At 71.6% G+C, this 25,971-nt stretch overlaps 5 protein-coding genes across 5 annotated transcripts; 3 read left to right on the top strand and 2 right to left on the bottom strand.

Moving 5' to 3' along the window:
• Positions 1–69: 69 nt before the first annotated feature.
• AURANDRAFT_26999 (hypothetical protein) lies at positions 70–1,986 on the bottom strand (the record flags this gene model as incomplete). The annotated part of the gene is made up of 1 exon (XM_009039051.1): positions 70–1,986. A coding segment is annotated over one exon (1,917 nt), but the record flags the coding sequence as incomplete, so codon positions are not given.
• A 718-nt stretch (positions 1,987–2,704) lies between these two features.
• On the top strand, positions 2,705–3,373 carry AURANDRAFT_14390 (hypothetical protein; the record flags this gene model as incomplete). The annotated part of the gene is made up of 1 exon (XM_009039120.1): positions 2,705–3,373. A coding segment is annotated over one exon (669 nt), but the record flags the coding sequence as incomplete, so codon positions are not given.
• Positions 3,374–7,200: 3,827 nt separating this feature from the next.
• On the top strand, positions 7,201–7,686 carry Trx2 (hypothetical protein; the record flags this gene model as incomplete). The annotated part of the gene is made up of 1 exon (XM_009039121.1): positions 7,201–7,686. A coding segment is annotated over one exon (486 nt), but the record flags the coding sequence as incomplete, so codon positions are not given.
• A 7,895-nt stretch (positions 7,687–15,581) lies between these two features.
• AURANDRAFT_5440 (hypothetical protein) lies at positions 15,582–16,181 on the top strand (the record flags this gene model as incomplete). The annotated part of the gene is made up of 1 exon (XM_009038938.1): positions 15,582–16,181. A coding segment is annotated over one exon (600 nt), but the record flags the coding sequence as incomplete, so codon positions are not given.
• A 2,708-nt stretch (positions 16,182–18,889) lies between these two features.
• On the bottom strand, positions 18,890–20,119 carry AURANDRAFT_26633 (hypothetical protein; the record flags this gene model as incomplete). Its single annotated transcript, XM_009039050.1, has 1 exon — positions 18,890–20,119. A coding segment is annotated over one exon (1,230 nt), but the record flags the coding sequence as incomplete, so codon positions are not given.
• Between the last annotated feature and the right edge of the window lie 5,852 nt (positions 20,120–25,971).

Genomic DNA, 25,971 nt, shown 5'->3' with positions numbered 1-25,971 from the left:
GAAGAGCGACCCCTCGGGCTCCTCCATCGTCGTCAGCGAGAAGTTGGCGAGGTTGTGCTGGACGTCGGACTGGATCTTCGACGCCTGCTCCTGGGTCCGCTCCTCGCCGCGCTTGAGGAGCGTGTCGATGTCCTCGTCCGTGATGGTCTTGGCTTTCGACGCGAAGATCTCGTCGGCGCCGAAGCGGACCATGGCCATGAGGTCGTTCTTGCCCAGGGCCGCGTTCTGCTCCGCGAGGCGGCCCTGCTGGATGACGGCCGCGTCGAGGAAGAGCTTGCGGTCCGCGCGCTCGATGATCTTCTCCTCGACCGTGCCCTCGGTGACGAAGCGGAAGACGGTCACGGGCTTCGTCTGGCCGATGCGGTGCGCGCGGTCCATGGCCTGCAGGTCCACCTGCGGGTTCCAGTCGCTGTCGTAGAGCACGACGATGTCCGCCGTCGCCAGGTTGATGCCCAGGCCGCCGGCCCGCGTCGACAACAGGAACGCGAACTTCTCGGAGCCGGGCGCGTTGAAGACGTCCATCTGCGAGTCGCGGTCGTCGCCGGACGTGGAGCCGTCGATGCGGCAGTACTTGTACTGGTTGAGGCGCATGTAGTCCTCGAGGATGTCGAGCATGCGCGTCATCTGGGAGAAGATCAGGACGCGCGAGTCCTGCGCCATGAGTTTCGGGAGCAGCTTGGACATGAGCACGAGCTTGCCCGTGTTCTCCCAGAGGTGGGGGCCGTCCATGAAGGGCGGGCCGGGCTCGGCGCCCTCGAAGAGGTAGGGGTGGTTGCAGACCTTGCGGAGCTGCATGAGGATGTTGAGGAGCTGGACGCGGTCCGGCCCGCCGAGCGCGTTGAGCGTGTGCGCGTCCTTGGAGAGGATCTTCGTGTACCAGAGGCGCTGCATCTCCGTCATGCCGATGTAGAGCTTGACCTCGCGCTTCGGGGGCAGGTCCTTCTCGACGTCCTTCTTGATGCGCCGGAGCATGAAGGGCCGGAGCACGGTATGTAATTTCTTGACGACGTTGTCCTTCGCGTCCGCGTCGCCCAGACTGAACCACGTCTCGAAGTCGGCCTCGGACGCGAAGATGTCGGGCAGGAGGAAGTTGAGCAGCGCCCAGAGCTCGTTGAGGTTGTTCTGGAGGGGCGTGCCCGTGATGAGGAGGCGGAACTGCGTCGGGATGAGGCGCACGATCTTCGACAGGGACGAATTCGGGTTCTTGATGCGGTGCGCCTCGTCGATGAGGAGGTACTGCCACTGGATCTTCATGAGGCCCGCCTTCTCCTTGAGGATGCCCTCGTAGGACGTCACGAGGACGTCGAAGGTGCCCGGGCGCAGGTCCTCGCGGAGCACGCGCGCGCGCTCGTCTTTGGACCCTAGGAGCTTCACGGGCCGGAGCGTCGGGCACCACTTCCGGAGCTCGCGCATCCAGTTGTTCGTCACGCTCTTGGGCACGATGCAGATGTGGGGGCCCGTGATGCCCCGCGTCTCGTGGAGGTAGGCCAATAGCGAGATGGACTGGAGCGTCTTGCCGAAACCCATCTCGTCGGCTAAAATGCCGTTGATGCCGTTGTCGTGCAGCTTCACGAGCCAGTTCAACCCCTCGAGCTGGTAGGGCCGCATCTTCGCCGTGATGATGCTCGGCTGCGTCTGGACGCGCGTCACGCGGAGCTTCGACTGGGCCGTCTTCATCAAATTCGCGTCCTCGGCCGACTCCGTCATCCGCGTCCGCCCGGCCTTGGCCTTGGCGCGCTTGAAGCCGCCGTCGGAGTTCTCCTCCATGAAGTGGCTGAAGACCTCGGACTGGGCCATGAGGTAGTTGAGCCGCTTGTCGCGCTGCTGCTGCACGTCGACGCCCTCCATCGTCGTCCCGAACTCCTTCATGTTCGCCAAACGCTCCTTCTGCGCCGCGCGCGCGGCCTCGAAGGCGGCGTCCTGCTTCTTCGGCGCCTTCTTCGGCGGCGGCGCCACGACGGTCCCGCCGCCGCCCCGCGTCCCCATGGACGACGACGGCGCCGGCGGCGCGGGCGCCACCTCCTCGTAGTCCTCCTCCTCCTCCTGCACCGCGTCGTCGGCCTCCATGTCGACGCCGTCCATCTCCACGTCGCTGTCGTCGTTGTCGGCCATGTTGGCGTGCGCGGGCCTCGCGCGCAGTCTCCGGGCGCGCGTCGAGCGCGAGTTTCGACTCGGTCGAGGCGCCTCGGCTCAGGTTTGAGCCGCGACGCTCCTCGTCGACAGCGAGGCACATCTCGCGAGGACCCCAGGCGAAATCAGAGCGGCCGCGGCAGCGCGCCCCGCACGACTCCTCCCTCGCTCCTATATAGAGTCCCTCCGCAGCAGTCCTCCTCGACGCGGCGGCCGTCGAGGAGGTTCGCCAGCCCATCGATGTCGCACCGGGCTGCGGCGGTGATGATTTCGACTCGGAGGTCCATGCAGCTTGGGCTTCTTCTCTGTCAGGTTTCGACCGCGACGAGGAATTGGGGCTGCTTCAGATGGCTGCCTCAGATGGCTGCCTCCATACCAGCCACGTCAACGAGACATGCTGCGGCGTTGAAGGTTTGTTGACTTTCAACCCTGAGTTATGGCATTGCCTCGGCGCGCCCTCGCAGCCGCCTGGTGCTGCACCGTCGCCGTCGCGCTCGCGCCAGCACCACACACCAACGCGCCGCGGCTCTGGCTCGGCGACGACCGCACGGCGGACGCGGCGAGCGTCTGGGAGCTGTCGCCGGCGCAGCACCGCTACGTGGCCACGGTCATGCGCCTGCGCGAGGGCGACGCCCTGCGCTGCTTCGGCGCGGCCATGGGCGAGTGGGCGTGCGCCGTGGAAACGACGACGCGCCGGGGCACGACGGTCGCGGCCGCGGTCCAGACGCGGCCGCCGCCGGGCGACGAGACGCCGCGTCTCGACCTCTACTTCGCGCCCCTGCGGAAGAAGCGGACGTCGCTGCTCATCGAGAAGGCCGTGGAGCTGGGCGCGACGCGGCTCGCGCCCGTGAAGACGGAGCGCGTCGAGCGGGCGTCGCTCGCGGCGCTCGGAGCGGGGATCCACGCGAGCGCGGTCGAGGCGGCGGAGCAGTGCGAGCGGCTGCGGGTGCCCGTCGTCGAGGACGTCGTGGATCTCGCGTCGCCGCTCGGAGACCTGCCGCTCTTCGTCTGCGCCGAGCGCGCGGACGGGGCGTCGCCGCGGCTCCTCGACGCGCTCCTAGGCGCGGAGCTCGGCGACGGCGCCGCGTTGCTCGTGGGGCCCGAGGGCGGCTTCTCCGACGCGGACCTCGCCGCCGTGCGCGCGTCGAACCCGGACGCGACCTTCGTCAGCCTCGGCGCCGGCATCCTCCGCGCGGAGACCGCCTGCTGGGCGGGCCTCGCGGTCGCCGCGGCCGCGCTGGGCCGGCCGAGGTAACGTCTCATTATTATGGGTACTTTGACGTGGGGACTTTGACGACCGCCCATGGGCGGCTCATCACAGCTCGGCGGGGCCGCCGGGTGCGGCGAAGCGGGGGGAGTAGAGGTGGGGGGCTATGTTTGACACGTCGACGGGGCCGTGGCCGTCGACGAGGCGGCGACGCGCCGCGGCCCGCTCGGCGTAGAAGAGGTCGGCGAAGGCGAGCCAGTCCCGGCGCCACATGTCGCCGAAGACGTCCGACGCGGACCCGCCGGCGGCGAGGTACGCCTCCGCGCGCATGTCCGCCGCGTCCGGGTGCTTCGCCACCGCCGCGTCGAGCTCCGGCCGCGCGCTCGCGGGGGCGAAGGCGAGGATGTTCTTGGGGTACCACCAGCTCTTGCGGAGGACGGGCCGCGCCGCGGGCGTCCCCAAGAGCAGCTGGCGCACGCGCGCGGTGCGCGCCGCGTCGAAGACGTAGCCCGCGGCCTCGAAGCGCTCGAGCCAGAACGCGAAGGTGTTCTCGTTCAAGGGCGTCGGGTTCCCGCCGCGGTCCTGGAACGGCGTCGCGGCGCCGAAGAACACGTGGCGCGGGCTTTTCGCGACGACGACCGCGACGAATTTGGCCGCGTCCTCGACGGGCAGGTGCTCGCCGACCTCGAAGCTCGTGACGAGGGCCGTCGCCTCGGCCGCGGCGGCCGCGCCAGGCAGGCTCAGGTTCTGGACTTTGTAGAACTCGTCGCGGAACGCCTCGGGCCACATCGCCGCGGCCGCGGGCGACCCCTCGAGCCCGAAGCTCCGCGCGACGCCCGCCTCGCGCCAGGCCTCGACGAGGAGCCCGTGGCCGCAGCCGACGTCGAGCGCCGAGTCCGGCAGGCCGCCCGTCGCCGCGGCTATCGCGGCCACGAGCGGCCCGTAGACGCCGTCCCCGGGCGTCGCGAGGTCGCCGCGGGCGCCGGGATGGAGCGAGAGCCCGAAACAGACCGCGGCGACCCCGGCCGCAAAGCCGCGACGCAACGGCCCAAATCGACGCGTCGCCATATGGGATAGGCCCTGGAACGGAGTGTTTGATTGAGCTTGACTAGCCGGGGACCCTCGATGACCAGTGCTCGCCGGCGAGCCCGATCGATTAGCCCCCAAATCTCGCGAGGCAATATTTTAGCGAGTCATTTTGCAGGGCTAGCTCGCGGACCTCGCGCCGCGGCCTCTACCGAGATCTAGAGTAGGTCGCCTCTCATTACAGCTCGGCGGCGGGGCCGCGGGTGTGGCGAGGCGGCGGCGGCGGCGGGGCCGCGGGTGTGGCGGGGCGGCGGGAGTAGAGGAGGCCTGCACTTGACACGTCGACGGGGCCGTGGGCGGCGACGAGGCGGCGCCGCGCCGCGGCCCGCTCGGCGTAGAAGAGGTCGGCGAAGGCGAGCCAGTCCCGGCGCCACATGTCGCCGAAGACGTCCGCCGCGGACCCGCCGGCGGCGAGGTACGCCTCCGCGCGCATGTCCGCCGCGTCCGGGTGCTTGGCCACCGCCGCGTCGAGCTCCGGCCGCGCGCTCGCGGGGGCGAAGGCGAGGATGTTCTTGGGGTACCACCAGCTCTTGCGGAGGACCGGCCGCGCCGCGGGCGTCCCCAAGAGCAGCTGGCGCACGCGCGCGGTGCGCGCCGCGTCGAAGACGTAGCCCGCGGCCTCGAAGCGGTCGAGCCAGAACGCGAAGGTGTTCTCGTTCAAGGGCGTGGGATTTCCCCCGCGGTCCTGGGACGGCGTCGCGGCGCCGAAGAAGACGTGGCGCGGGCTTTTCGCGACGACGACCGCGACGAATTCGTCCGCGTCCTCGACCTGGGCAGGAAAAGGGTGATTCAAGTTCTCTTCAACATGAGTGTTCCGCGCGCGCGCGTTCCGGAAAAAGCATCCATGCTTCGAGACCGTTCCGAGAGATGATCGCTCGTCCAAAAATCAGCCGAAACGAGTGGAAAACGGCCGAGATCGGAGCCTTTGAAGTTGGGAATTTCGCTCTCTTTTCCTGCCCTGTCCTCGACGGGCAGGTGCTCAGCGACCTCGAAGCTCGTGACGAGGGCCGTCGCCTCGGCCGTGGCGGCCGCGCCGGGCAGGGTCAGGTTCTGGACTTTGTAGAACTCGTCGCGGAACGCCTCGGGCCACATCGCCGCGGCCGCGGGCGACCCCTCGAGCCCGAAGCTCCGCGCGACGCCCGCCTCGCGCCAGGCCTCGACGAGGAGCCCGTGGCCGCAGCCGACGTCGAGCGCCGAGTCCGGCAGGCCGCCCGCCGCCGCGGCTATCGCGGCGACGAGCGGCCCGTAGACGTCGGCGTTCGCGCGGTGCTGCTCGAAGAACGCCGCGTCGTAGACGCCGTCCCCGGGCGTCGCGAGGTCGCCGCAGGCGCCGGGATGGAGCGAGAGCCCGACGCAGACCGCGGCGACCACAAAGCCGCGACGCAACGGCCCAAATCGACGCGTCGCCATAAGGACTCAGGGGCTCGATTGACGAGAAATCGCGTCGAGGACACGAATCGAGAGGCAGTTTTTCGGCGAGCGGAGTCAGCTCTGCGGCCCGAGACATCTTAGAGCCCGGGCTTCGCCTTTCGACATCATGCGCCTCCTCTGGACAATAACAAACCAGAGAAAGAGCAACTTGCCGGCCGGCGTTTTGCAGCCCTATCGACGCCGATTTCGATGGGAAGTACACCATCGAGACCGCGGTCCGGAGGTGCTAAAGGAACGCGTACTAGTATTTTCACTTATTTGCTATGTGAAATCAGCTTTCGGAAGACGTGTACTGCAGGCGCGTGACCCCGTCGACGAGGGGCAGTTCCGAGTACTTGTTTCGTCTGGACGACACGATCTTCCCACCGGTCCGGCGGCCGGAAGGTCAATTCGCGGTCCATAAGCATGTCGAGCGGAACCAAATACATACGGCGAGCCGATGCGGATCCCCGGCTTCTTGTTCTCGCCGGGGGTCGGCCAAACGTTACCCTGCAACGAGACGAGTGGCTCGCAGAGATCGAACGCGCTTTTGGAGTGGCCTTATCTGAGGAGCCGCGTTCGTGACAGCTGCGGCGGTGTGGAGCGGGTTCTGATGCCGCCGCGTAAGCGACGGCGCACCACGGAGTCATGCCGACCGCTAGGACTTCGAACTCTCGTCGTCGCCTTTGACGGCTTTCGGGTGCGCCAGACGGGCGACCGCGAGCTGCGCGTCGAGAAGGACGGCAAGATATGGTCCTTAGCGTCCCAGGGGTTGGCCTCGGCGCCGCCGGAGATGGCAGCGCTAGTAAACAAGGAGCACGGAGGGAGGACGATGGAGGTGCACACCAAGGTCCTCTGCGCTACATGTGCTACTTCGCCGACGCCTATCGCGGTCGTCCTGCGCGACGTCTCCGGCGCGCTCGTGGGCGCGGCGGCAGGCGCGGTTCCGCGACAACATGGCGAAGGTGCGGGGCGTCGTCAAGGAGCGGCCGCTGGTCCTACGCCTACCTGAAGCACATCGGCGTCGAGGACACCATCGCGTCCTCGGCGGCGGACTACGTGCGCCTCGCCGTCCGTTTCGCGACGGACGTTGACGCGCGCCGCGACCTCCGGCGCCGCGTCCGCGAGAACGTCGTGCGCCTCTTCGAGCAGGAGGCCGCCGTGCGGTCCTGGGAACGGGCGCTCCTCGACCTCGCGCCGACCGCCGACGCCGCGACATGCGCGGGCGCGCGCGAGTTGTAAAAATCGCCGTTTGAGGCCGAAACTGCCACAAGCTTGCACCTCAGCTCCGTGCCAGCCACTTGCTCGTCCGAATCACCCACACAGAAGACGCCCCATGAGCGCCTGACCGCGCTACTGAGAGATGAGAACCGCTGCGCAGGAACCGCCGTCCAACATGTCGACGGAGATCAAGACCGTCGCCGATTACGAGACCGCCATCAAATCCGGCAAGAACGCGAGCACTCCGGCGCCTCGAGCGCGCGCGCGCGCGCGTCTCGCGCTCCCCGCACCGCGCCGCGAGCGCGCGCGTCCCGCGCGCCGCCTCGAAGCCGCGCGCGCGCGTCCCGCGCGCCGCCTCGACGCCGCGCGCGACGCCGCAGGTCGTGATCCTCTTCACGGCGTCGTGGTGACCGCCGTGCAAGACGTTCGGCCCCAAGTACGACGCGCGCGCCGCCACCGCGGCCGCGCTCCTCTGCAAGGTCGACGTCGAGAACCCGGAGACGCAGTCGCTCTGCCAGAAGCACGGCGTCTCCTGCATGCCCACGGTCGTCGTCATCAAGGACGGCAAGGAGGCGGGCAAGATGGAGGGCGTCGACCAGGCCAAGTTCGAGGTCTGGGCGTCCGGCGGCTAGGGAAGGACCGGCGAGCAGGATCGCAGGAGACCGCGGGACGCGGGCGCGACCATGACCGCCGCGGGCGCCACTCCTCGGCCCCGCGGCGCGACCACCCAGAGCGCCCGTCCTTTAAGTCTCCTCGACCTCAGCGCTAGATATGCAAATGCCCATGCGCCGCGCACCGTGACTGGCACTTCTATGCACATTCTTAGTTCTCCTCGACCTTGCCGTCGACGGCCTCGGGGGCTTCGCCGTCGCGTCCTCGGGGCCCTTGCCGGCGCCGCCGTCGTCGTCGAGGACGGTGACGAAGCCCTTGGTGCAGTCGTGGGCGAGGTCCGCCTTGGAGCCGCCGAGCCGGAGGAACTCGGACGCCGTCGTCGCGGCCTTGTACGCGTCGTAGCGCAGGGCCGACTTGGACCCCGCCTTCTTCGGGTTGTCCTGGCGCACGGCGATGCGCGCGTCGTTGAGCAGGAGGTCCGACGCGTCCATCCAGCGCGGCTTCTTCTCGCGGGGCGCCGCCTCGTCGAAGTCGTCGTCGTCCTCGGCGTACGACGCGCGCGCGACGGACCGCTTGCGCCGGCCCGAGGACGTCGTCGTCACGACGGGCTCGGGCGGCGGCGCGGCCGCCGCCTCGCGCTTGCGCGCCGCCGCCGCGTGCGCCGCCGCGCGCGCCGCCGCGGCCGCGACCGTCGCGTCGGCGACGGTCGCCGCGGCCGCGTCGCCGTCCTCCCACGCGACGAGGCGGTCGCGGCGCGCGAGGACGACGGCGCCGCCGTCGGGCCGCGACGCGTCGAGCAGCCTCAGCGGCACGAGGGCGCTCGCGTCGGCCTCGTCCTTGGCGCCGCGCGGCGCGCCGACGCGGTGCCACGCCGTCGGCCCGCGCCGCGCGAGGCAGTAGAGGAGCCGCGCGTCGCCGGCGACCGCGGCGCTCAGGGGCAGGACCACCGCGGGCGCCGTCGCGCCGGTGATCTGCGGCGCCGCCTCCTCGCGGACGACGAGGGGGCGCAGCTGCGCCGGCGTGTACCACTCGGGCTTCTCCGAGTGCCAATTCACGAGGTACTTGAGCGCGGGCGTCGCCGTCTTCTCCGCGACGACGCCCTCCAAGACGCCGTGGCCGAGGAAGCTCTTGCGCACCGTGGCGCCGAGGGCCACGTCGTCGTCGTCGCCGCTCTGGAAGCGCGCGTTGACGAGGTGCGCGCGGTGGTTCTGGACGACGCCCGCGGCCTTGTGCTCTTCCGCGGCGGCGGCCACAGCGCCGTCGGGCGCCACGACGTCGTTGAAAGCGACCCAGACGGCGCCGCCGATCTCGTCGAGGTAGCTCGCCGGCGGCTTCTCGCGCTCGAGCTCGTCCCGGCACTCCTTGCGGAACTGAGCGGCCTCCTTGGGAAGTTGGTCTCCCGAAACCGCCGCGGCCGCGAGGTCGAGCACGAGGCGCTTCACGCCGAGGGTCGGCCGCGGCGGCGGGCCGAACTCCTCGAACTTGTCGTTCATGGCCTCGCGGTCGAGGCACAGGTCGTCCACCGTCGGCGCGTACGCCGCCATCTTCTCGGAGAAGCCGAGGCGGTGCAGGCGCAAATCGAGCGCGAGCATGAGCGCCGCCGCGCGCTGGGGCTCGCCCGGCAGGGACGCCAACGCCTTGAGGCTCGCGTCGTCGGCCGCGCCCGCCGCCTTGCAGAAGATCGCCAGGTTCTTCAGGTCCTCCGCGCCGCCGTACGTCCGCGTGACGAGGCGTAAAGCGCACACCAGATCCTCGACGTCGAAGCGCTGGCCCGACTGCACGAAGGCGACGGCCGAGGGGAGGACGAGGTCGCCGGCGACCTCCGCGGCCTCGAAGGTCGCGCGGATTGTGGCGTGCCTGGCCCGCCGCGCGGCGACGACGGCCGCGTCGACGGCGTAGCGCGGGTCCGACGTCAGCGGCCCGAGGTCCAGCCCGAGGCCCCGCGCGCGCAGCGCCCGGCGCGCGAGGTGGGGCGCGGAGAAGTCGTCCTCGCGGACGTCGGCCGTCGGCTCGAGGCATCTCGCGATCTCGTGGAGCTCCATCTCCTCGGCCTGGCCGTTCTGGTAGAAGACCTGGAAGATGGCGAGCTGGTCGCCGACGGTCCCGTCCTGCTTGATCATGGCCTCGCGGCTCCGCTCGAGGCTCATGACGACGCCGACCAGAGGACCCCGCAGGTCCTCGCCCGCGACGACGCGCGGGCACTCCGCCTGGCCGGAAGGGCCCGCGCCGTCGCGGTCGTCGCCGCGGAGCGTCGGCGACCGCAACCGTGCATAACCTAATTTCAAGCCCGGGCAGACGGAGTCGGGCCCGAGCACCTCGCCGGGCTTGCGCCGCGCCGCGCAGGCCGCGGCCATGTCGTCGACGCCGGGCGTCCAATCCTCGCGCCAGGCCTCGAGCGACTTCGTCGCGTACGCGCAGCGCTCCTCCGTCGTGACGTGGAAGCCGAAGGTGTAGGGGTGCTCCATGTGGGGGCTCGCGAACTCGTCGGCGCGGTAGCTGTGGCTCAAAGTGCCCGTCGGCAGGCGCGCGAAGCCCAGCGCTTCCAACCAACTCGCCTCCTTCGGCGCCATGCGGTCGTGGCCGCTGGAGGAGAAGAAGATGAGGCTGAAGCGCTCGCCCTTAAAAGGGAGCGTGCAGTGGGGCTGGTTGCCGTTGAAGAGCTTGACCTCGCCCTTGCAGGGGAGCACGCCGCGGTCGTAGCTCCAGAGCTCGCCGTGCTCGAAGTCGCCGAGCGCGATGATCGCGCTCGGCCCGTCGTTGGACCGGTCGCAGTGCATGGCGGACGCGTAGTCGCTGTTGAGCTGGATGGACGCGAAGGGGAAGCCCGCCGGCAGCTGCTGGCACCCGTACGTCGCGAGGAGCCGCGCGAGGCGCGGCCGCCGCCGCGCCCACGCGGACACGCGCGCGGGCGCGTGGCTCCGCGACAGCGCGCCCAGCGTCAGGGAGCGCACGAGCGCGCTCTCGTCGCTCTTGACGTTCTTCCGGTCCTCGTTGTGCGGCACGTCGACGCTGCGCAGCGCGGCGAGGACCTGGTCGGCGGTGATGACGCCCGGCGGCACCTCGTCGATGTCCTCGCTCGGCTCGCGCTCGCGCTCCGCGTCGTTGAGATCCATTGCTCGGTGCGTTTGAGTTGGTGGTTCAGGTGCGCGCGCACTTGTGCGGGCGCGACGTCGCCTTCCGGATGGTTTGGATCTCGGCGAAGCTTGTGTTCGAAGCGCGCGAAGGTCGACCGTGACGGTTTCAGGCAGCGCGCGACGAAGGCCTCGACGATGGACGCACACGCCGGCAAAACCGCCCTGTCCAAAGCCTTAAACCTCACACGGCGTGGTTCGCGGGCAGCTTCGCGTTGAGGTAGACGCTCGCGCTGGAGCTGCCGAAGCCCACGGGCGTCTTCTTCTTCTTCGCGGCCGGCCCGCCGCGGCGGCTCGGCGCGCGCGGGGACCGCGGCTGCGAGAGCGACTCGAGGCGGCTCGGCCGCGGCGAGCCGTCGGCCTTGCGCGGCGAGGGTTTGTGGCTTGGGCCGGGGGCTCGTGGAGCGCATGGTCTGGCAGAGCATCGTCGGCGCCGCGCGATGCCGGGACCCGCCGCGGCTCGCGTCGCGCTTCGCGGCCGCGCGGGCCCGCGGCGACGCCACGGACGCGCGCGGGCTCGGCACGCGCGGCAGGAGCCGCGGCGGCTCCGTGGCCTCCGGCGGCGGCAGGGGCGCCTCCGCGGTCTCGCCCGCGGACGGGAGCGAGTCGACGAGCGACGGCGCGCCCTCCGGGGCGCCCCCGTCGGTGAGCGACTTCCCGTAGCGGACCTCGTCGAGACCGCCCTCGTCCGGCGGCGCCGCGGCGAGCGTCGCCGCCGTGAGCGCGGACACGTCGGAGCCGTCGCGCTTGAGCGGCCGCTGGCCCGTGCGCGGCCGCCGCCGCTTCTGGGCCGTCGCCGCTCTCCCCCCGAGGCTCCCGGACGTACCGGGCCGGAAGCGCCGCATGCGGTCCGCGGACTTGGCCCGGCCCGCGTGGAGCTTCGGGAGCACGTCGAGGTAGGCGACGCGGCTCTTCGCGGAAAGCGTGGGCCGGAGCAGACGCGGCACGGCCGCGCCCCGGGAATCCGTCACGCGGTCGTTGACCTCGTCGCCCGTCCAGATGTTGAAGGACTCGAAGGACGTCGAGTAGACGATCTTCTTCGGCGACATGAGCTCGCCGTAGTGGACCTCGTGGAGCGCCGCGCTGCAGGCGACGTTCGCGGCCTCGTGCGCGAGCGACGCCTTGAACGCCGCCGCGAAGGCCGCGTCGCGCTGGCGCCGCGCCTGCTCCGTCTTGCCGACCTCGCGCGCGACGTCCCGCGCGAGCGCCGCGTTCAGCTCCTTCGTGTGGGCCAGGGCCAGCGCGGACTCCCGGAGCTGGCGGCCGTACTGGTCGACCAACGCCAGGGCCTCGCGCTTCGCGGCGGCCTCGTTCTCCAGGCGCTCGACGGCCCGGTTCTTGAGCTGCCAGGCCTTGTCGAGGGCGAGATTGAGGTGCTCGGCCCGGTCGACGGCGGCCTCGAGGCCCGCCTTGGCCTCGCCGTGTCTCTTTTCCGCGTCCGCGCGCCGCGCCTCGGACGCGTCGAGCGCGGCCTCGGCGCGCTTCGCGGCAGTCTCGGCGGCGGCGAAGGCCGTGGACGTCTCCTGGAGCTTCGTCTCGCCCGCGCGGAGCGCCGCCTCGCTGTCGACGAGCGCGCGCTCGCACGCTTCTAGCCTGGACGCGCACCGCGACGCGGCGTCCGCGGCGTCGCAGTACTTGGAGTGCCAGATCTCGGAATTCGCCTCGAGCTCCGCGTTCTCCTGGGCCGCCTTGGCGAGGTCCCCCTTGGCCTTGGCGAGGGCCACGTCGCGCGCCGCGACCGTAGATTTCAGACCGGCGATCTCCTCGTCGTCCGTGGCCTTGTCGAACTGGTACTTCATGATCGTGTCCCGGTGGTGGTCCGCGGCCTCGCGCAGCGCCTCGGCGCGGCTCGCCTGGGCGCTCGCCGCCGCGGCTTTGGAGGATCGCTGGAGCCGGTCGAGCGCGGAGCCCACCGCCGACGCGGCGACGACGGCCGCGACGACGTCCACGGGCGCGCGCCTCGTCTCGAGCTCGTCGAGCGCCCGCGCGAGCTGGCTCTCGACGATCGTGTTGCGCGCGACGGCCCGGTCCCGCTCCTCGCCGACCGCGCGGACGACGCCGTTGTCCGTGGCCGCGACGAGGCGCGCCTCCGCGGCGAGCCGCGCGGCCTCGGCGCAGACCGCGCGGTTCTCCGTCGTAAAAGCGTTGGCCGCGGCGTCCTCGGCGGCGCTCGCCGCGGCCTCGGCCAGAGCCTTGTGGCTCGCGGCGTCGCGCGTCAGCCGCTCGACGTCGCGGCGGAGCGACTCGTTCTCCTCGCGGAGCCGCTTCGCGTCCGCGCGCGCGTCGCCGGCCTGGGCCTCGCCCTGGGCGACGGCGTGGAAGAGGTCGTAGCGCTCCAGCAACTGCTCCAGCAGGCCCCGGACCGCCTCGAGGCGCCCGCCGTCGCCCGCTTCCGAGGGGAAGGGCACGCGGAGCTGCGCGCCGCCCAGCGGCGTCTCGCACTCGGGCGCCGCCGTTTCTTCGAGCGTCGCGACCTCCAGGGCGAGGCTGCGGAGCTCCTCGGTCTCGAAGGCGTCGTAGGACGGCTCCATGCCCTCGGCCAGCGCGCCGTCGAAGTTCGGGGTAGTGGCCACGTCGGCCTCGGAGTCGGCGGGCGTCGGCGACCCCTCGGGCGCCGGCGCCTCGCAGACGACGTTCTCCGGCCGCGGCGCGGCGAAGGCGAACTTGTCGGACCGGCGCTTGTCGTCGAGGGCCATGAGCGACGCCAGAATCGACGGCTCCTCCGGCTCGTCGTCGTCGGCTTCCGTATCCCGGTAGGTCCGCGGCGAGTCGCAGAGCGGCGCGAGGTCCTCGGGCCCGTCGAAGCAGAGCGTCAGCGGCGCGCCGGCGGGCGGCGACGCGGCCGCGGGCGGCGTGACGACGGCCGCGCGGCGGTCCGCGACGGCGACGGCCGCGGAGATGGCCGCCGCGCACGTCGTCACCTGCACCGCGGAGATGGCCAGGGCCTCGTCGTGCATCTGCGTCGACACGGGCACGTCCGGGCTCGCGACGATGACCGGCGACTCGGGCACGGCCGCGGGCGTCTCGCGCCTCGGCGCCGTCGGCGACCGGCCCGTGCGGCTGAGCCGGCTCCGCGTCGCCGCCGCGAGTTTCGTCGCCGCGGCGTCGTGCTCGTGGTCCTCGTTGAGCTTCGCTAGAAGCGCGGCCACGGGCGGGTTCTCGTAGTCCGCCGCGTCCCACGCGTCCGCCAACCCCCGGATCTGGCCGTCGTCGCCCGCGCGCGCGAGGAGCGACGCCGCGGCGTCGCCGCGGCCGCAGGACCGCTCGGCCTTGGCGGCGCGGAGGTACGTCGCCCGCGTCGCGCTCCCCGGGTCCCGCCGCAGGCCCTCGCCGTAGAGGTCCGCCGCGAAGTGGTTCAAACCGACGAACGCGCACTTGTCGCCCAATTTCCGCCACGTCTCCTCGTCGTCGAGCCACGCGGCCGCGTCGGCCCCCGCGGGCGCCGCGCCCATGTGCTGGACGACGGAGAGCAGCTTCGCGTAGAGGCCCTCGGCGACGCGGCGCGCGCGCGCGCGCGCGGCGTCGTCGTAGCCGTCGCGGCTCGACCAGTCGTCGTAGCACCGCGCCAGTAAAAAGAAGATCTCGTCGCTCCGGAAGCCCTCGACGCCGCCCGGCGCCGCGAAGAGGCGAAATAATAGGGTCACGGCCTCGTCGTGGCGGTGCAGCTCGTGCTGGTACATGCCCGCGACGCGGAGCGCGGCGACGGCCGCGCCGCGGCCGCCGGAGCCGTCGGCGACGGCGTGGAGCAGCTCCGCGGCTTTGCCGTGGTCGCCGAGCGCGAGCTTCACCGTGCCCCGGCGCATGGCGTGGTCGTGGCAGGTGGCGCCGCCGCCCGCCTCCGCGCGCTCCCAGCCGAGCTCCGCCTTCTCGGCCAAGGACCCGGGCGCCTTCGCGCCCAAATGCTCCCAGAGCCGGTGCGCGGCGTCGCCGTAGGCGCGCCAGTGGCGCGCGTCCCAGTCGCTCCGGTCCTCGATGTGCTCCAACAGCCCGAAGGCCGCGACGACGGCGCCGCGGTCCAAGCACTCGGACTCGGCGAGCAGCACGCCGAGCGCGCCCATGGCCGCAAAGTCGTCGGGCGCCGCCGCGAGCTCCTCGCGCAGCTCGCGGATCTTGTGGCGCGTCCGCGCCTTCTCCCAGCGCTTCGTCTTCGTCATGGTTGCTCCTTGCGGCTCGTCTAGGCGCACATCGTGGGTGGCTGGGGGTTACAACATGGCGCTCTCCGTGAATAACTCCTCAATGTTGTAGTTTAGCAACTTCACGTTGTACTTTTCGCAAGGCATCGATGTGCCCGAGCTGAAGTCGCAATTCCGCATCACACGCTGCGACGTGCTGCTGAAGAAGGGGTGTTAGCATCTCCGTCGTCGGCAGGCGTGGTAGCAAATTCCGTCGGTCGCAGGGAACTCTGCTCGCGCGCCGGGACCGTCCGCCGCATGTGGTACCGCATCGCCGTCCTGGCGTCGCTGCTGCGCCCGTCGTCCGCCATCATGCGACATGAACTCCTAGAAAAGCTGCGCGCGTCGCCGGCGATCCTCGCCCCGCTCACGCGCGCGTCCACGCCTCCCTTCCGCGCCCTCTGCGTCGCGCACGGCTGCGAGGCGACCATGGGCGAGATGATCTTCGCCAAGTACCTGCGCAAGGGCGACCGCCGCGAGAAGGCGCGGCTCCGGCGCCACGACAGCGAGCCGCTCTTCGGCGCGCAGATCGCGACGAACACCATCGCCGAGGGCGCCGCGGCGTGCGCGGCCGCGGCGGACGCCGGCGCGGACTGGGTCGACCTGAACTGCGGCTGCCCCATCTACGAGGCGACGCGGCGGGGTTTGGGGTCCGCGCTCCTCCGGTCGCCGCGGAAGCTCGCGCGGCTCGTCGGCGGCATCTGCGAGGCGTCGCCCGTGCCCGTGTCCGTGAAGCTGCGCCTGTCGCCCGCGGGTCCGAACGACGCCAACTACCTCGACCACGTCGCCGCGCTCCGCGACCTCGGCGAGGAAGGCCCGGCGTTCCTGACGCTCCACGGGCGCACGGCGACGCAGCGCTACGGCAAACCCGCGGACTGGGCCGCCATCGAGGCCGCCGCGGGCGCCGCGGGCGCCGTGCCCCTCGTGGGCAACGGCGACGTGCTCACGCACTACGAGGCCGCGGCGCGCCGCGCCGCGGCGCCCGCGGCCGCGGGGCTCATGGTCGGCCGCGGCGCGCTCGTCACGCCCTGGCTCTTCGACGAGATCAGAAGCGGGTCGACGTGGCTCCCGACGGCCGAGGAGCGCGCGGCGGTCTACTACGAGCTCGCGGCGAACTACCGGACCCAGTTCGGCGACGACGCGCGCGGCAAAAACGCGGCGTTCTACTTCTTGCCGTTCCACTTCAACTTCCTCCACCGCTGGCGGCCGCTGCCCGAGGCGGCCTTCGGCGACCTCGCGGCGCGCGCGCCGCTCATCCAGAGCGGCCGCGACGTCGACGCGCGCCTCCGGGACCTCGAGGGCCCGGACCTGCCGCCGCTCGAGCGGCTCCTCCGCTGCGCGGCGGGCGACGCGCACGACGCGATCGCGCACGCGCTCTGGGACGGCCGCGACGCGGCCGACGCGGTCGCGGCACTCGAGCGCCTGGCGACGGAGGAGAACCTCGCGGCCTGGGCCGCGCCGACGGCCGACGGCGAAGACGAGGACGAGGGACACGTCAAGAAGCAGAAGGCGCCGCCGAAGAAGAAGAAAAAGGTCAAGGTCCGCGTGGGCCGCAAGGACAATTCCCAGCAGACGACGGCGTCCCTGAGCACGCGCACGTGCACGCTGTATCGGCCCGTGCCGAAGCGGACCGCGGCGTAAAGCACATTATCGGGGGAGAGCTACGGACGGCGCGTCGTCGGGACGGCGTCGGGCTCGACACGGTGGGACTTGTGGAGGCGGGGACTTGGCGGGGCAAAAAGGCGCGGAGCCGCACTGCGCGCGGGGGCGTGCTGGTCTCGGCGGGTTGGTGGGGACTTTTTTCGCGGAGCCGCACTGCAACGCGAGGGCGTGCTGGTCTCGGCGGGAGCGCTGGGCGCTCAGACTTCGGGGGCCTTGGCGGTCTCGGCCTCGACGACGGGAGGCACCGCCGCGTTGGTCTTGCGGGCCTTGTAGAGCGCGCCGAGGCCGACGGCGAGGACGACGACGCCGGCGATGCCGATGAACATGGGCACGTCCGCGCTCGCGGACTCGGTGCCGTCGTCGTCATCGGAAGAGGAGGAGGCCTCGGAGCGCTCCTCGGCGGCGACGGTCGTACCTTCGAGGACCGCGGACGTGGCCTCGACGTCCACCGCGACGCCCGCGAAGACTTGGCCACCCTGCTGCAGGACTTGGACGAAGAGACCGTCGTCGGCGGCCGCGGCGACGCCGGCGACGAACTCGGACAGGTAGGTCGCCGCGTAGTCGGCGCCGGCGTCGCGCAGGGTCTGCGTGACGACGACCGTGTACTCGACGAGGGCGCCCGCCTCGAGCTTGCGGCGGCGCGAAGCCTCGACGGCGCGGACGTTCTTGACTTGGTCCGTGCTCGTGACGTCGGCGACGGACGCGACGATGGCCTTCTTGAACTGGAGCCGCGCGCGCGCGTCGTCGTTGAACGCCGAGACGTCGAGGTTCTCGAACGCGATCGCGCTCTCGACCTCGAGGTCCACGACGGAGATGGGCGCGGCCTCCTCGTAGGCGACGACGTCGCCGGCGAGGACCACGGTGTTCACGACGAGGCCGTTCGACGCGAGGCGGAAGTAGAAGTTGCCCGACGTCACGTCCGCCGCGACGGCGGCCGAGACGGAGCGCGCGCCGGCGTCGTCGATGCCGGAGACGTGGATCTGCACGAAGATGCCGTCGGCGGACGCGGCGACGCCCGTGAGCTCGACCTGGTCCCCCGTGATGACCCGGGCCGCGTCCACGGTGCTCGCGACGAGGCTCTCGTCGACGTCGCCGGAGGCCAGGTAGTCGTCCAGGGGAAGTCCGTCGAGCTCGAGCTTCAGGTCCACGCCGGCCGTGCCCTCCTCCGCGAGCGACGGGTTCGAGGCTCCGAGCTGGAGGACCGCCGCGTCTTCGTTCGCGGCGACTTGGAGCTCGCGCGTCGCGCGGCGGAGCTTGCGCGCGCCGGTGTCGACGTGGTGGTACTCGACGACCATTTGGACTTCGAGGTTCGCCGTGGCGCCCTCGCCGGGGCGGAGCCCCGGGGGGAGGAAGAACGTGAAGTAGTCGTGGTAGGCCTTGGTCAGCTCCGCGAGGTCCGCGTGGGCGTCGTTGAGCCAGGCTCCGGCGTACTTGTAGCCGGGGGCGGACTGGCCGAATTTCCGGTTCGAGACGAGCGCGTACTCGAGGCCCGAGTCGAGGTTCCGCACGGTCGCGGTCTTCAGGAACGCGACGTAGGACTCCGAGTCCTCGTCCGTCGTGTTGAGCATGAGGCAGACGCGCGAGTTCGCGTCCATGGTCGCGCTGGCGGACGCGGAGTAGATGTCGCAGGGCGCCGTGGAGCTCGAGGCGAGGGCGACGCGGTGCGCGGCGACGCCGAGGTCGAGGCTCTCCGAGACCGTCTGCGTGTCGATGCCGGCCGTGGACGAGGACATGACGACCCGGTCCACGACGTCGATGGTGTACGTCACCTCGTGCTCGAAGGACGCGAGCGCGTCGAAGGGGTCCGAGTGGCCGACGCCGATCGTGACGCCGAGCGTGAGCGTGATGATGCCGTTCTCGTCCTGGACCGCGCTGCCGGGGCACGCCTCGACGAGCGTCGTCGGGTCGAGCGTCCGCGACACGGTCGAGTGCTCCGCGCACGACGACGCCGAATCGGCCTCCTGGCAGAAGCCGGCCGCGAGCTGGAAGTCGATGCAGTCCACGCCGACGGAGAGCGTCCCGGTGAGCTCGGAGCTGCTGCCCGTCGTGACGACGTCCATGACGAGCGTGACCGTGCCGTCGGAGCCGAACGTCGACGACGGCGTGACCTCGGACGCGATGCCGGACTCGTCGAGGGTGAACGCGCTCGGGCAGGCGTCGTTGCCGAGGCAGGAGAGGGACTCGAGGTGGGTCACGACGCCGTCACTGGACGCGGAGATCGGGGTCGCGACGGGGCGGGGGGTCGGCGCGGAGTCCGTCGGGCTGGGCGCGGGCTGGGGGGCCTCGAAGATGTAGACCGAACCTGAGTTGCCGCCCATGTCGTTGTCGTAGGTTGCCCCGACGACGAGTCGGTTGCCACTGAGGACGAGGGCTTCATAGAAGCGGTCGGCAGACGCGTAATCGCTAGCCTGCAAATACGCGTCTTGGGTCCAGCTCGCGCCGTTGTCCGTCGTTGAGAAGAGGTAAGCACCGCCAGCGAAGCTGTTGGCCTCATACGCGCCGACGGCGAGTGTGTTGCCACTAATGGAGAGACTCGTGCCGAAGTGATAGGCTGCCGAGCCTGGGGCGAGCTTGGCCGCTTGGGTCCAGGTCGCACCGCCGTCCGTCGTGCGGAACGCGTACGCCGAGCCCGCGTTGGTGTCGTCCTGCAATGCGCCGACGACGACGAGGTTGCCCTCGACGGCGACGGACCAGCCGAAGAGGTCGTACGCCTCGGCGTCGTCAGCCACGAGCTTGGCCACCTGGGGCCAGGTCGCGCCGCCGTCGGATGTCTTGAAGATGTAGGCCGAGCCCGAGTTGGAGCCGGCGTCGTCGTTCCAGGCCGCCCCGACGACGATGATGTCGTTGTGGATGGCGACGGAGACGCCGAACTGGTCTTGCGCCGCGGCGTCCGAGGAGACGAGCTTCGCGATCTGCTCCGTGACGCCGTCGACGGTGCGGAACACGTAGGCCGAGCCCGAAGAGGTGCCGGCGTCGTCGTCGAGATTCGCGCCGACGACGACGAAGTCGCCGCTCGAGGCGATGGACCAACCGAATTCGTCGCCCGCCGCGCCGTCGGACGCGACGAGCTTGGCGACCTGGGGCCAGGTCGCGCCGCCGTCGGATGTCTTGAAGATGTAGGCCGAGCCCGAATCGTAGCCGGCGTCGTCGTCGTGATTCGCGCCGACGACGATGATGTCGTTGTGGATGGCGACGGAGGCGCCGAACTGGTCTTGCGCCGCGGCGTCCGAGGAGACGAGCTTCGCGATCTGCTCCGTGACGCCGTCGACGGTGCGGAACACGTAGGCCGAGCCCGAAGAGGTGCCGGCGTCGTCGTCGAGATATGCGCCGACGACGACGAAGTCGCCGCTCGAGGCGACGGACCAACCGAATTCGTCGCCCGCCGCGCCGTCGGACGCGACGAGCTTGGCGACCTGGGAGAAGTCCTCGGAGGCCGCGGCGCCGAGGGCGAGGACGAGGAGCGCGGCGAGCGCGCGGTGGAGGCCCATGGTGCGGTGGTGGTGCGTGATGGGGTGCGAGGCAGAGGCGGTGGTGGAGGTGCGTGGGGCGGCGGCCGAGGGGCTGCGGCGGCGGCGCGCGGCGGGCACCGGGGACGATGTGGTGGTGGTGGGATGGGACGGCGGCCGAGGGGCTGCGGTGCGCGACGTGCACGGGTGGTGGTGCGGTGCGCGGAGAGGAAGGAGAGGAGTGGGGGGAGAGGAGGAGGCCGGGTGGTGCACGGAGAGGCGGGTGGGCGCGAGGTGCGCGTCGACGGCAAGAAGCTCTGTTTGCTTTCTGTCTCGAATGTCGACGTCGTGTACACTAGCTGTGCAACATGACTTTGTATCTTCAAGATCTCCTCAAGTCGCCGATTGCCGCAGCAAGCCGACTGCTACCTCGACGCTCTCGACGCGCTGCCGCGCTGCACGCTGCCGCCAACGCTTGCCGCAACCATGCCCTACACGGTCACCGTGCGCGACCGCTGCATGTACTCGCACACGCTCAAGTTCGGCGACGGCGACGGCTTCCGCACCGGTTGCACGGCCGTCGTCGACGCGGTCTTCACGGGCGGCGCGCTGACGGACGACGGCGTGCTCATCGACATCACCGTCGCCCAGTGCGTGCCGCGCGCCGCGCCGCGCGCGCGCGACCTCGCGCTCCGTCGCAGGCGCGCGCTCAAGGACGTGCTCGAGGCCTACGACCACCGGGACCTCGACGCCGTCGACGACTTCCGGGGCAAGAACACGACGGTCGAGGTCGTCGCCAGGGGCATCTTCGACCGCTACGTCGCCGCGATCAAGGCCATGGGCTCCGGCGCCTGCGCGCCCGTGTCGCGCCTCGAGATCACCGTGAAGGAGTCGGACGTCGCGAGCGCGTCCTACTTTGAGGAGGACCCGGCCGGGCTCCTGTAACAGTCCGACGTTGTGAAGGGAACCTCGAGGGAAAGCGAGCCCTTAGGAAAACGTATGTTCAGCGGGCCGGAAGTCCTGGAACTCGCGCGCGGCGGCCTCGGCCATGGCCTCGTCGGAGATGCCCCACTCGTGGTTCGGGTTCCAGCTGCCATCCGCGAGCTCGTTGATGGCGCGCTCCTCCTCAGCCGTGAACGTCGCCACGGGCCGCTTCGGCGCCGGCGCCTTGCCGCAGACGCGGCGGTGCACGGCCTTCCAGTCCGCGCGGAAGCAGTCCGCGCCGCAGTAGTGCGCGCGCTTGCACCGGGAGCACTTGAAGCGCGCGTCGGCCTTGCCGCAGCGCTTGCAGGTCTGGGGGTCCTTGCCGAACAGCGCCGCGGGCACGAAGACGCTCCGGAGCGTGAGGCTCTCCTGCTCGCCGAGCACGACGTCCGCCGAAATGCCAAAGACGTCGTCGACGCGCGCGTGCCGCTCGCGGACGCCCAGTTCCCAGGGCTCCTCGCGCAGGGCCTCGCAGCGCGCCGCCGCGGTGCAGACGAGCTGCGCCTCGGGCTCCGCGACGGACCGGTGCACGGCCTCCATCTGGAGCCACGTCGTGAGCCTTTTTCGGTGGCCGCCCGCGCGCGCGCGCGTCGCGAGCTCCGCCTCCTCGACGAGCTTCTCCCGGCACCACGCGCGGCACCGCTCGTAGAGGCGCATGGGCTGGTTGACGGGCCGCAGGCACGTCGCGAAGACGGGCACGAGCGCCGGGAACGCGTGCGCGTTTTCCACGAGCTCGACGCCCTTGTAGCCCGTGTCCTCGCGCGCGAGGCCGAACTCGAGGAGCAGCCCGAACTCGTAGGGGCTCAGCACCGACGTCTCGTTGACGAAGAGCGCGACCTGCGCGCGCCGTCGTCTTTCGAGTCGCGGTCTCGAGCCTCGAGCCGGGACGCCGCGCGCGACGGCGATGGTCTGCATCTCGCGCAGGACGCGGGGCAGCCCCCGCCAGCAGGTCTGGGCGTGCAACTCCTTGCGGAAGCGGTCGGCGCCGGCCTTGTTCTGCGGCACGCCGGGGATCTGGTGCTGGGAGTGGCACTCCACGGCGACGGCGCGGACCCAGTGCCAGTCCTCGGCGACGCCGAGCGGCAGGCGCCGCGGGATGGACTTGGGCGCGCCGTCGACGAAGATCGTGCCGTCGCGCACGCGCTCGTTCGGGTGCGCCTCGAGGCGCGGCACGACGAGCGGCATCGGCTGCAGAGAGGCTGCCCCGCTGGTGTTGCCGTCAATGTTCTGTTCCTACTAATCCCGCTGGTGTTGCCGTCGAACGCCGATGGCAGTTCAGGTGGAGCAGGACATGCGCGGCAGCCGCGAGGGCGTCGCGGCGCTCGCCGACGCGCGGCCCGCGCTGCGCAGCGTCTTCGACTGCTACTGCGCCAAGCTCGGCGGCGCGCTCCAGTCCACGAAGGACCGGCAGCTCCGCCTGTCGAACAACAACTACATGAAGCTCTGGCGCGACGCGCGCCTCGAGCAGCGCGTCACGCCGCTCGTGCTCGACCTCGTCTTCACGCGCCACGTGCGGGGCAACGGCGGCGACCGCACCATCACCTTCCACCAGTTCGAGGACGCGCTCCTCGAGATCGGCACGCGCGCCAAAATCGAGGTCGAGGTCCTCTACGAGACCATCTCGGCCCTCGACGCCAAGGCGCCGACGGCCACCAAGGCGCACACGGCGCCGGCCGCGTCGTCGCCGGCCAAGTCCGACGGGAGCCGCGCGCCGCCGCACGGCGCCGCGTCGCCGCGGACGGTCCGCGCGGGCCACCACCACCGGGACCTCCTCGTCGCGCTGAAAAACCTCGCGACCATCGCCGCGGACCTGCTGAGCGTCGACGACGGACCCGACGCGCGCGCGGCGCTCTGCGGCGAGCTGCGCGCCGTCGCCGGCGACGTCGCCCACGTCGCCGACAGCATCGAGCGCGCGGGCCCCTGTTAGTACACCCCCGAACCTAGTGCGCGGGGATCTCGTAGGCGAGGAGGGCGTCGACGGACGCCTCGCCGCAGGCGATCTTCGCGAGGTCCACGGCGAGGGCCTTGAACTTGGGCTTCTCCGGCAGCAGCCCGCAGAGCGCGGCGTGGACGCGGCCGCGCTCCTCGAGGGGCAGCGTCCGCGCGTCGAAGAGCGCCGCGTCGGCGAGGGCGCCGCCGAGCCAGTCGCGCGCCAGATCCGGCGCCGGCGCGCAGACCGCGTGGAGGCACTCCGCGAGCGCCGGCCGCAGCGTCGACGGCGCGGGTCCGGCGAGCTTCGCCACGAGCCCCCGGACGGCCGCGGCGCCGCGCGCGCGCAGGTGGCCCAGGTTCGCCTGGACGAAGGGCGCCGCGAAGGCCCCCGGCGCCGCCTCGGCCTTCTTCGCCAGGTGGCCCAGGAAGACGACGTTCTCCTTCGCGCCGTCGCTCCCTAGAGAAACGTCCGACGCCTCGAGGTGCGCGAGCGATAGGTCCCAGACGAGCGCCAGGAGCTGCGGCGGCGCGAAGAGGGCCGCCGGGCACAGCAGCAGATAGCGCTTGAGGAACTCGAAGAGCTGGGACGCGTGCGCGCCCGCCGCGCCCGACGACAATAGATCCCGCCCCTTCACGACCGCGCGCGTCGCCACCCCGTTCAGCAGCTCCAGCGCCGCCCGCTCGTCGCTCCCGCCCACGGCGCCGTCGGGCCCGTAGGCCTGCTTCGGCGGCGCCAGGGCCTCCACCGTCGCTCCCAGCGCGTCCAGCGCGCACGCCCAACCGCCGCGCTCGAAATAGCGGAGGCTCAAATCCGCGAGCTCCGACGCGTGGCGCAGCGCCGCGGCGGACCGCGCCGACGCCGGCGACGTCGGGCTCGACGGCGGGCTCGCGAAGCCCACGGCCGCCGGCGGGCTCCGCTCCGAGGGCCGCGGGAGCGCGACGGCGCCGTGCGTTGCGAGCGCGCGCGCGACGACGTCGTAGTCGTCGCGGAGCGGCGCCTCGTGGCAGGGGCCCAGCAGCGGCCAGAGCCGCGTGCCCAGCAGCGTGCGGAGCTTCTCCGTGGCGAAGTTCGCCGCGACCTCGACGAGGCCCAGCGCGTCCGCGACGCCCCGGAAACGTCCCGGGTCGTCCGGCCCCGCGGCGCGCGCGCGGTCGACGGCGGCGCTCAACGCCGCCAGCACGGGGTCGAAGGCGACGGCGACGGCCGCCTCGTCCGTCGTTTCTAAACCGCGCACGCTCTTGGACGCGGCCGCGACGACGCGGACCGCGCCTTCGACCGCGTGGCGCGCGGCGAGGAGTGTCGGTGCATCCTCCCTGCGCCGCACGGCGTTCGCGTGGGCGTCGACGAGCGCCGCGCGCGCGCCGTCGTCGCGCCAGAGCTCCTTGGCGTGGGCGACGCAGATGGACCGCACCGCGGCCGCGCACGACGTCGCGAGCGCCTCGTCTTTGCCTGGGCAGGACAAGAGAGATTCAACGTCGCTTCAACGTGAGTGTTCCGCGCGCGCGCGTTCCGGAGAAAGCATCCACGCTTCGAGACCGTTCCAAGAGATGATCGCTCGTCCAAAAATCAGCCGAAACGAGTGGGAAACGGCCGAGATAGGAGGCTTTGAAGTTGGGAATTTCGCTCTCTTGTCCTGCCCCGGTCCTTGCCCCGCGACGCGTCGAGCGCGCCGCCCAGGAAGCGCACGGCGACGGCCACGAGCGTCGGCTTGGCGCCGTCGGCCGACGCGCTCAGCAGGGACGCGAAGGCGCCCAGCAGATCCGCCGCGCCGCAGCAGAAGACGAAGCCGCGGCCCGCGCCGAACAATTCGCCGAACGCGGGGCACATGCAGAAGCCCAGCGTCGTCTCCAGCGCGTCGCGCACGGCCGGGTCCGCCGCCGCCTTCCCCGCCTTGGCGAGGTCCGCCAGGATCTCGCGCTTCGCGGCCCGCAACGCGAAGAGCGCGGACTCCGCCAAGGCGACGGCCGCCGCGTCGCCCGCGGCGACGGCCTGGAGCGCGTTGCCCAAAGCCCGCCCGAGCGTCGCCGAGTACTCGCCCCGGAGCAAAAAGTAGGTCGCGACCAAGACGTCCTGCGAGCTCTCGCGGAAGGAGTGCAACGCGTCGGCCTCGTCCTCGTCGTAGTCGTTGCGCGACGCCGCGCACTGGGCCACCAACGCGTCGAGCACGCGCCGGTAGGTCGGTGCGCCTAAACTCGCGTGGCGCTGGTCCACGGGCACGTCCTGGAGGTCGAGCCACGCGTCCAACGCGACGACGCCCACGGACCGCCTCGGATGCGCCGTCGCCGCGAGCGCGAGCTCCCAGACCCCGAAGGACAGACAGAGCTGGGCCCCGTGGATCGACGACGACAGCGCCGCCGCGACGCTCGCTACATGTTTCGCGCACTCCGACGCCGCGGCCTCGCCGTCGAGCGTCCCCGACCGCGTGAGCTCCGCGGATCGGTCCACGAGCGATCGGCATCGCGCGCAGAAGCGCTCGCAGCTCGCGAGGGCCGGCCCGTCGGCGTCGTCCTCGCCCTCGCGGCCCCTCCGGCAGGCCTCGGCGAAGGTCGTCGCCGCGACGCCCGCGAGCTGCCACCGCGTCTCGTCGGAGCCGCAGTCCGCGCTCACGCAGCGCTCGAGGAACCGTCCCAATTCAAAGTCCGCGCCCGTCACCAGATCCACGAGCGTCGCCTCGGCGCGGCCGAGCCAGGACTTGGCGCAGTTCAGTAAAAGGAGGGCCTGGTCGCCGTCGCGCGCGGCCGCGAGCGCGCGCGATAAAGCGGGCAGCGCCGCGCGCCGCGCGACGCCGCGCGCGCGCGCCTCGAGGTCGTAGCGCCGCCGCGGCGCGCAGTCGACGGCGTCGAGCTCGTCTGCTAAAGACCGCAGCAGGCCCAGGCCGCTCCGCGCGCGGCCGGCCTCGCAGACGTCGAGCGCCGCGCGCGCGCAGTTCTCCAGCGATTGGGACGCGCCGTCGTCCGCGTCCTCGGCCTGGAGCGCG

The sequence above is a fragment of the Aureococcus anophagefferens genome (assembly GCF_000186865.1).
Source record: "Aureococcus anophagefferens unplaced genomic scaffold AURANscaffold_10, whole genome shotgun sequence".
Taxonomy (NCBI): Eukaryota; class Pelagophyceae; order Pelagomonadales; family Pelagomonadaceae; genus Aureococcus; species Aureococcus anophagefferens.
Note: the sequence above shows the minus strand (reverse complement) of the source record. Positions and strands in the feature narration are given on the sequence as shown.